Genomic DNA, 10667 nt, shown 5'->3' with positions numbered 1-10667 from the left:
AAGAATCCAAGGTAGATACTTCATTGTTTATACGCTATGTTTAAGGGATGCATGTATATATGTTGGTTTATGTCGATGATATAGTGATAACTGGTGAGTCAAGTGCACAGATTGAAGAGGTTGTTAAATTGTTGAGTGATAAATTTGCTCTGAAGGATCTTGGAGAGCTTAGTTTTTTTCTTGGTATTGAGGTTAAACGATGTGGTGAAACATTGATTCTTAGTCAACGCAAGTTTATATTGGACTTGTTAATGAAAACTAAGATGCAGAATGCGAGAGCTATGTTTAATCCTATGCTGGTTACATCGAGACTTGCACAGGATGCTGGTGAATTGTTATCTGATGCATATGAATATCGTAGTCTGGTAGGTGTACTTTTGTATGCTTTCCATACGAGTCCAGATATTTCTTTTAGTGTTAATAAGGTGCCACAATACATGCATGAACCAAGACAGGAGCACTTTGTGGGTGTTAAACGAATTTTAAGGGTACTTGGTGGGTACGCTTAATCATGGTCTGGTTATAGCACCAACAGTTGCAGGACTTCATGTTGTAGCCTTTGCTGATGTTACTGGGGTGGCAATACAGATGATAGAAAGTCCATTACTTGCAATTGCATTTTTGTTGAAGATAATCTAGTTATGTGGAGTTCCAAAAAGCAAAAGTCGGTTTCTCGGTCCACTATGGAGGCTGAGTATAGGAGTGTTGCTGATGCTACTGTTGAAACAACATGGGTGAGTGCACTACTTGCAGATATGGGAGTGCAGCAGTTGAAGACTCTTGTAGTTTGGATTGACAATAACAGTGCAGTTGCCATAACTGCAAATCCAGTGTATCATGCTAAAACAAAGCATGCGGAGCTTGATGTTCATTTTGTAAGAGAAAAAGTTGCAGCCAAGCATGTGTTGATAAACTATGTTCTTGCTAGTCATCAAGTAGCAAATGGCCTCACCAAGCCTTTGTCAACAACACAATTTGAAATGTTTCGTGCAAAGCTTAATGTTCAGTCGATTCTTGGGGGAGAATAAAAAAAGTAGGGAGAATGTTAAGTATAGTTGAGGTTCAACTAGGTGCAGTGCAGGTGTAAGGCTCGGGTAGTTGTAACTAAAGTAGCTCTTGATGTTAGTTAGCAGTTAGTTTGTTACTTGGTACTGTTAGTTTAGTTAGCAGCAGTTAGTGTGTCATTGTCAGCTGTATAAAACATCATACAAGATCTTTTAAATGCATGCTTGTATGTACGTGGAACACAAGGTTCTTAACATTGAGGTCGTGGGATCAAGTCCCATGGAGGACATTTCATAATTCAGAGGTCTCTTACGGAATCTGCTCTCAATCTGGTGTTGGGGTAGCCTACTATCTTACCTCCCCTTACCCTATATATATAGGAAAAAGGGACCGTCATTTTTTTTGTATGTACGTTCTGGAATTCATGAACTTGTTGATTTCTCAATACTATCTAACAAAATAAATAATAATAACACTAATATTTAATAATAATATTATGAAAGTCGATCTTGGACAAAATTATGTGTCTACAGTAGGTAAGAAACTTTCGGTAGAAGAAGAAAAAAACTTGCTTTCCAATGTCACTTGGCTTTATTCATTAATGGATATTTGTTTACATACCCAAAGCAAACAAATTGTAAGACAGAGTCCACGTGGGTTATAACCTTTCTCCCTGATGTTCTCTTAAGGAAATTATCGTCATACCGTTTTCATGCCCCCTTCACGATACAACTCGATTAATCTCTTTTCCTCTCACTCCCACAACCTCAAATATTACAAAACAAAACAAAAAAAATGAAAGCTCCCAACAACAACAACTCCAAATCAAACTGAAAAACAAAGTGTTCGTCAAAAAAAGAGCGTTAGTTTTCAGATTCTTTGGCTAAAAAAAGGATCCCAGAATGGCGAGCGGGTGGGTCAAATCTTTGCAATGCAAGTCGAGAGCTTATGAAGATGTTTATCGCCCCAGCCCCAAGCATTTGATTCCCAGTACAAGTTGTGCACGGAGTTCTCAGAGTATCAAGGACGTCATCGAAACGGCCAAGAAAAAACCCAAGAAATCGGACCCCAAGTCTAACCCGAAACCGTATTCGAGGTCAAGCAGTAAGTCCGAGTCCGAGTTGAATATTCCTCCGCCTCGACCGTGCCGGAGTACTTCTCTCCCTGCCCGTCCCCTTAGGAACACTGACCCTGTCCTGCCAGCACTCACGGAACTGCCCGAGGGTCACACTTCGAGGAATGTGGTAGAAATTATTTTTCATACGAGTTGGAGCCCCAAGGCTTTCACGGGTCGGATCGAGATGGTTTTTAAAGTTCAAAATGGACCGAGGACGGTGAGTAGGTTCGAGGAGTATCGAGAGGTGGTCAAAACTCGGTCCGGCTCGGGCTCGGGTTCGGGTGATTCGGCTTCTGCTGACGAGGAAAATGCGAGGTGCTTCGCGGACGGTAACGAGGTAATGCGATTCCATTGCTTGGGTTCAAGTTCGGGGAACTACGGAATGAACGACAAGTGGCTATTTTCCGGCGGGAAAGGTGCTGCCATTTGCACTTATTCCGGTAGCGGCGGCGGTCATGATAGCGCGGGAGGTGGGAAGGGGAGGAAGGCGATGTTGGTTTGCCGGTTATCGCTGTCGAGTCTCGAAGCGGGTGGGGTTCGGGTACGAGCCGTTGGTGGAAGGGAGAGTCGGGTATGACTCAGTGAGTGGAGACAACGGCGAGCTGCTCGTGTTTGATACGCGTGCAGTGTTGCCTTGCTTTTTTATTATCTATAAATTGTAAAAATAGCTTTAAAAAAACTATTTTTTCCCTTTTAAATGTTCTTAAAATATTTTTTTATGAAGGAAGTGCATCGTCTTTGTTGCATTTATCAACACAAATTTTTTTCCCTTTCTGTGTGGGATTATTATTATAAAAAAGGGAAAATTGAGTTGATAAATGCTAATTGATCCACTTCCCTACCCTTTGTCTTTTATCTTTTACTACTTAAATTGTTGTCGACTCATTAATTAACCCAATTTAACGGTTGGCGTTTGTTGTGTTTAAATGGATTTTGAATTAAAGCATTTTTACCATTTGTGGATTACAGGATGAAGAACGGATTGGATTTGATGTCAATTAGGTGATCTTTATGATGTTGTGGAAGTTAGGATTATAATTTTCGAGTTTGATTCAACCCACTTCACAAACTCACCTTTAGTTTCCAATTGTGCTATACATCAATATTTTTTTTATACTACTTTGAATCTTTGTATTCTCTGTGTCCGTAAATCGAGTTTAAATTTTAAATGTGAATAAAATAATTACCGTTCTCTATAAAAGATTTAGATTCAAACAATTACGTTTGCGAGATGTATATTAATACTAACAATTATTATTTTATAATCATTATTTAATATTACAATTTTAATTTTCAACATTTATAGTTCTTAAAAAAAACCTTTATTTATACATGTTACGTCAATTTTAAGTTTTCGATCAACCCATTGAGCTAATCATATTGTACCCAAATATACATTGCTTTATGCTTAAATGCTACTGCTGGTTCAGCTAATGTTTTTGTCTGATGCTAAAATGATGATAGTATCAGAGCAATGATTATGAACAAGTGAAGCAATAGATATGTTAAATCATGATAGATTGACCTCTCCATTTGGCAGGCATAATTGGGATCGTTCAGTGCCCAATGTCATCAATGAAACTAAACCTAAAATACTAAAGAGTTTATTTGATTACTTTATTTATGTATTTTTTCTGCATTCATACAACCGACCAAATGCTATAATGTTGTCTTCAGTCACCGGCCGACAATGACATCCAAATGGAACGTGAAAATGCAAGGGCACTAATGGGCTGTATAATCCTAAACTTTGCCGTCTGTCCCTTAGATTAAGGAATGCAGCAACCAACTTTGCATTATTATTTCCTGCTCAAGTTATTTCAAACCCTTAATTCATTTGCCCTTAAGCTCATTTCTTCAACTTTGTTGACGAATACTACAATCAATGAGTGCGATGTTCAACTCTTTCTCTACAGTGACAACAAATCTACATCTTTAAACCCAGAAATATGGTCTTTGCTTTCTCCGTCAAACTTCCCTAATGACAGTTCAGTTTTTTTTTTATAGAATAAAATAGATTGCAGAGCTATTATCCATGGAGCCCTAATGTACAAACTGAATCATCAGCCAGGATCAACGGGACTCCAGAAGGACGTATAATGGCTTGCCATTCAACCGTTCTCGACCCTACAAAATTCGCCAAATTTAAATGTGTTATTACAGAAGACTTAACAGAAAAGGCAAGACTTCTAATCTTCCATCAACTGTCGAGTGCATTCGGAAATAAAATACACACCTTTAAGTCGGGTAATTCGATAACACATGCGCATTCAACTACATCGGCCCCGACTCGTTCTGAAGATGCACATTTATAGTAAGATTTCAATAACCAAGAAAAGACATCTTTGACAAGATAATAACCAATGGAAAAGATATCATAGATCATAGTTCTATTTCTGAACGAAATATAATCGCAACGTAACTCGACTCAAACAAAATGTCACCTAACCTGCTAGTTTCATTCGGACAAGATACAGCCTTTTAAATTGATAACAACTTCTTGTTTGTCTGAAGAGTTCATAAGCTTACCGAGTAATTTCATAGCAGCACAAAGAGTGCCTCCAGTTGCTATCAAGTCATCAACAACCAAGGCCCGGTCACCAGGTTCGACAGCTCCGAGATGTATCTCGAGACAATCCCTTCCGTATTCCAGTTCGTACTCTTCCGAAATAACTTTACCTAACACCATTGCACATTTTAAAAAGAAGCAAACATACAAGTTAGCCTCATGAATTGAATAAAGAGGATTGAGCTGCTGTATTAACAGGGTTCTCTGCTACACGGATAGCCAGATAAATTCTAATCACACAAGCCTGCCATGTATTTTACAAGGAAACTATAAAAGAATTTTGTCATCTTGTGCATAGCTGCGCACTAGGACAATGTTGCAGAATTACAAGTATTACCAGGCAACTTCTTCGGTTTTCTCAAGGGAACGAACTTTGCTCCAATTTCCAGTGCATGGGAGGACCAAAGATAAACCCCGAGCTTCTATACCTGTGATTCAAGCTTTTTTATTATCATCTATAATCAAAGATACACAAATGGGGAAAAGAAAAGTGAATGCAGAAAATTCCAAATGACACGACAAATTGAAACACAAGCATTGCTCCAAATTCATCCACCATTCCCTCTCTGCTTCAATAAAAACAAGCTTCTCCTCAACCTCTGACAAATCTAAAACATTAACAGCCCCAATGACAAGCCATTCAGTACAGTACTCAATGTTTTTCATCAACTTAACCACAACTGATAAAAAGTAGATTACATCATTTCGGTCGAAGGCTAGCATGAATTTACTTTCACGTGACTTTATAACTCGGGTAGATGTGATATGGAACCAACTTATAACCAAAAGATGCAAAAACACGGTCAATGTTGCCCCTTGACATGCTTTGTTGTCGAGTTTCAGTTGATGTACAATCATGAAAATCTTAAATGGGATCGGTAAAGAAAGCCTCTCTAGCAGAAGCTAGAACATGCAGAACCAATGTTTGTCATGGACAAGAATTTTAAGTCGATTAACAGTTTATTGCAGAATAAAATCAGATTTGAGTCAAATGAAAAACAGTTTCAATTCCCATGGCAATCAGTATAACAAACTTCATTGTTCGTTTATGAAAATCAAAACCCCAGCAATTTAATCTAACCGACTGGATAATGTTCACCAGAATGGTGATAAGATAAGATGTCCATATCTTGTAAGACGCTGCAACTTTCCATGGAAGGCCGCATAAAAGTTCATAAACACAACAAGACAACCTAAGTCTACATTAGCACACCAGGAGACAAACTCTAATGCACATGAAATAAGACAAAGCACATAAATAATAAATTCTTAAATAATTATTTTCACTTTAAAAATAAAAAATAATGACAAGGCACCCCTATCAATGATAAGAAACACGCAGCAAATAATCATTTCATTCAGAAATGTAAACACTAATCAATCAATGAAGGTTGGCCACAACCGCTAATGGTCTGGACATCCATCAATCTCCCCGCATCTATTTCAATAGTTCCAAAAGATTCATCAGCTAATGGTTAATGAAAGGGAAACATATGAGAGAAAAAAAAAGTAGAATTTCAGTAACTTCATATTTAACTCAAGGGTCTTGAAAACAACAAATGCATCATACAAAATAGCATCAATCATTCAGCAGTAGCAAATCAGATAACCACATAAAGGTTCTATAATTAAACTTCAAAATTATGGTGGGGGCTTCCATCAACAACCACCATCAAAGCCAAGTAGGATCCAAGCACATGGCCACAACAAGAATGTGTGTGGGTAAGAAAGGGAGGGAGGGAGCAATCAGTGGCTCACCCCCACTAGCAAGGGTGATAGTCAAACGAGATATGAAGTCCAAAGAAAAAAAAATCACTTCCATTCCAAAATCCGTTAAAGAGCATTCAAAAAGACAACCAGAAATTTATGCAACTTGAAGGGGCATATCTTTTTTCACTCCTGTTTCTACAGGAGCTTACTTTCACATAAGTATGGACCCTACCCACATTGATTCTGTTCAAAGGGCCATAAAAAAATTCTTAAAATATTGGACCTTTTAATATGAGGTGATTACAAAGGACGTTCAAAAAAATGACAGAAAGAATTTTCAAGTATTTAACAACAAACGTTCAAATAACCTTAATACTAGATGTGATTGAACTTAGGAACTCTGTGAACTTAGGAACTCTAGGAATAACAATTTGTTAACCTTTCTGACATCAAAACGTATAATAATAACCCAAATATAAAAGGGTTTTTTTCTCCCTTATCTTCACTTTCGTTTTACCTGCAACGACTGAAATGTTCTTCCCTCTGTATCTTTCAACGAACAAATCCACAGTATCCTTGAATGCTTTAGGATCCAATAAAAGAGTAGTTATATCTTGAAACATAATGCCTGCCATTTCAACCATAAATAATACCAAATTCACAATCTTACATTAACAAGCAAAAACCTGGAACTAATTTAGTAAAGCGTGCAATTTTCTTTCAAAATGACAAGTTCCTAACTTGAATTGGGCAGAAAAGCCGTATCAATTATCTATATAGCTTCAGTCTTGACGATAGTTTGTATGATTCCAGGGGCAGGAAAAATCAGGTTTTTAAACCATAATCCATTTTTTAACATTTTCGTGACAACCATGGATAATAAGCAGGAACGAATACAGATTACATGACGGAAAAAAGAGACCAAGAAACCATTTTTTTTGGCAAGGTAACAAAAGGAAAGAAGAAACAGAGGAACCTGATTTGGGGAAATTGGGGACAACACGAATCCTGGATTGGATGCCATGAATACGGGGATCTTTGTCTCTGTAAGCCGACATTGTCTAATGTTTTTACGTAATCTATCTAACTATGCTTCACGGTCTATTTAATCTTATTCCTCTGTTTCTTTAAACCGTGCAAGCAAAGTAGAAAGAAACAACCTTTCCTCTAGTCTCTCCCTCTCTCCCGACGCTCTTCCTTTGATACTTCTCACCTCCCAAACACAAACAAAAACACATCCTTCTACTGGAGGGCGAAAAGGAAAATAAATGACTATTTATAGGGAGAGATTTTAGTTGTTGGCTAGATAGAGAGAGAGAGAGCTCCTTACGCAAAAAATATAGAGAGAGGAGGAAGAAATCTTTGCTGTGATATTTAGGGTTGTGTAAAACTACCCGACCTAGTTGATTCTATCCGCTGATTCGGATCTAAAAAATCGAGTAATTTTTAAAAATGATTACCTAGCCCGACATTTCTCGGGTTAGCCTCGGGTCACAAAATCTAATTTTTCTGGGTATTTGGTTATCCGAGTACCCGATTAGTTTTTATTATATATATATATATATATAATATAATGATTATTTATATTATAGATTATTAAATTTTTTATTTCGAACTTTTAAATTTTATGTTTGGATATTAGAGTAATTAATTCGAAGTTTAAACATTTAAATTTGTGTATATTTTTTTTAAATTAATAATTTGAAATGAAAATAAAAAATCGGGTACCGGATACCCGAAATATCCGAGTCGGACACGGGCTGAGAAATCACCGACCAAAAATTCTAGATACCCGAAAATCGGGTACCCAGATTTGCACACGCCTAGTGATATCTTACAAGTAAGGGAGAGAGTGTGTAAAAAAATTAAAAACATAGATAAAATATGTAAATATTCATCAAATTATATGATGTTTTTCAGTCTCCTATATTAAAAAAATTATAAAATGGTAATTTGATTTTTAAAAATTATAAATTATTTATTTATTAAAAATAATGATAAATAATATTACAGTTAATTAAATTAACATATAATAAATTTATATTTTAAAATTCAATCTTAATTCTAAAAAATTAACTCTCTAAAATTCAACTTTAGCAATCTAATTCCTAAACTCACTTATTTCCTTTTCTAGTCGAAGAAAGGAAAACATTGAAGTAACAATTTCAAAAAGAAATAACGTGTTAATTGAAATTTTTAAACATCTATTCTAAAGATTATTACCTATTATTTTGATTTCTAATATTAAAGAATTAAAAATTATGTCATTTTACCATAATAAACAGATGATTAATGTTAAAAAAATGAGTTTTGGCTTTTTTTTCTTCCAAAAAATAAAATTTTAATTCATTTTAGTGTTTGCTTAGTTCATTCTTGCTCTTCTCAATGTTTCTTGCTTTCATGATCTACTGTTCATTTGATGATCTACAAGTAGCACAATCTAATTAAAATTGTAATAATTTTTTTTGTGTATTTTGATTAACGTGGGTGTATATTAATTTATGTTGATTCGTACACGATTTTAATATTTAAATTATTTTTAATTTTTAAATTTTACTGATTTTTAAAATAAAACATAACCATTTAATAACTCATTGAATTTATTTAATTATATCAAAGCACACTGGTATCATATATATATATATATATATATACACACACCATGTATATCACTATTATAAAAAAGATATATTCACCAATATTGACTACCTTAATTTATGACCAAAAGGATGTTTATTAAAAATATATTATATGTTTTCAGTGATTAAAAATATGTTGTTTCTCTTAAGATTTTAGATTCGAATAAATGTACGCACATAGTATATTACCATTAGACAATAGTGGAACCCAACGGGGTAAGTGGGGCCAAACCCCATTTGAAAAATTAGAATTTAGATCTTCAAAATTTTCAAAATATTTAATTTGGTCTTCACAAAATTTTAAAAAAAATCATGTTAATCTTTAATTTTTTTAATATTCTTAATTAAATTTCTCCCATAATTTTTAAAAATTCTCATTTAGTCTTTCAAAATTTCAAAAACTTTAGTTAGATCCCATTTTTTTAAATGTAAATTGAACCTTCAAAATTTTTAAAAATGTTAATTTAAACCTCTAAAATTTATAAATTTTTAAGTTGACTCCTATAAACTCTATCATCAAGTTCTACCACTACCAGTAACTAAGTACGATTATGAACAAATACTAGTTTTATTACTCTGTACAACTAAAAAAATTGTTTATAACTACTTGGAAGCTTTAAAAGTATTTCTTTAACCTAAAAGTAATACAGTATGAAATAAATAATTTTTTACAGTTATAAAATGATTTTTTGTCAAATCAACAAGATCGTTGTAAGGCATTTTTTTAAGATACATTTAATTATATTTTTCAAAAGCACGTTTGATTTTCAACAGTAATACCAGACTGAGAGTATTGTATTTCCTAACTTCTTGGTATACGTTTTCAACCTTTCTAGAAAGCATGGAAATTTCCATTAGAAACGTATGTTTCTAATATTTTTTTTAAAATTCAAATTAATCCAAATTCGACAGAAAATAACAACATTGTTTTATGGAGTCGCAGTCAAATTGTTGTGTAGTTTTTTTAAACACATACAGATAATATAATTAGATATAGTAAGGTTAACAAATATTCAAATGGTAGGAGCACGAATCAACTTATCTCACTGACTAAAGGAGTAATTATTATTTATAGAGGTTATAGGTTCGAATACTAACGACTGCAAGAGTGATTGAACGTTTATTATAAAATAATTAAAAATATTTAAAACAGATATTACTTTATAATCATCTTAATTTAATAAAAAAATCTTCCAAAGGCGGCAGAAATTAAGGCAAGAGTGACGCGCTTTCCACTTCTCCAGCTTAGAAATTAGCTTCGATTATTTAATTTGTTGAATTTTGGTACCATTCTTCTAAACCTAAAAATAACCGTAATCTAAGGTCGTTCTTCGCCGTAATTAAAAGTCCAAAAAGCTGCCCTTCCTCAATCATACATTAATATACGAGACACAGACTGATAACCACCACTGAATCTTTAACATACATCAAAATTTATTCACCAAAGAAATGGTAAACTATGCACATAGTACCTCAACTATAGGCCACATTTTAGTTAGATCGTCTGGCTTAAAAATTTCAAATTGATTGTTTAAATTATCAAAAAATATAAAATGATCATTGGTTAGTCTAAAAACCAATGTAACAGTTAATAAAATAGGTATAATAATACATTTAATATTTATAT

At 34.2% G+C, this 10667-nt stretch overlaps 1 protein-coding gene and 1 pseudogene across 1 annotated transcript; one reads left to right on the top strand and one right to left on the bottom strand.

Moving 5' to 3' along the window:
- The first annotated feature begins 1753 nt into the window (after positions 1-1753).
- Positions 1754-2876, top strand: LOC120193532 (annotated as a pseudogene).
- Positions 2877-3795: 919 nt separating this feature from the next.
- On the bottom strand, positions 3796-7699 carry LOC120193670 (adenine phosphoribosyltransferase 3-like). Its single transcript, XM_039196109.1, is given in 8 exon segments — positions 3796-4249; positions 4359-4417; positions 4652-4801; positions 5029-5085; positions 5088-5108; positions 5111-5119; positions 6919-7029; positions 7378-7699. Coding segments are annotated over 8 exon segments (543 nt in total). The 5' UTR covers positions 7460-7699; the 3' UTR covers positions 3796-4195.
- Between the last annotated feature and the right edge of the window lie 2968 nt (positions 7700-10667).

Source organism: Hibiscus syriacus, unplaced genomic scaffold, assembly GCF_006381635.1.
Source record: "Hibiscus syriacus cultivar Baekdansim isolate YM2019G1 unplaced genomic scaffold, ASM638163v2 tig00116996_pilon, whole genome shotgun sequence".
Taxonomy (NCBI): domain Eukaryota; kingdom Viridiplantae; phylum Streptophyta; class Magnoliopsida; order Malvales; family Malvaceae; genus Hibiscus; species Hibiscus syriacus.
Note: the sequence above shows the minus strand (reverse complement) of the source record. Positions and strands in the feature narration are given on the sequence as shown.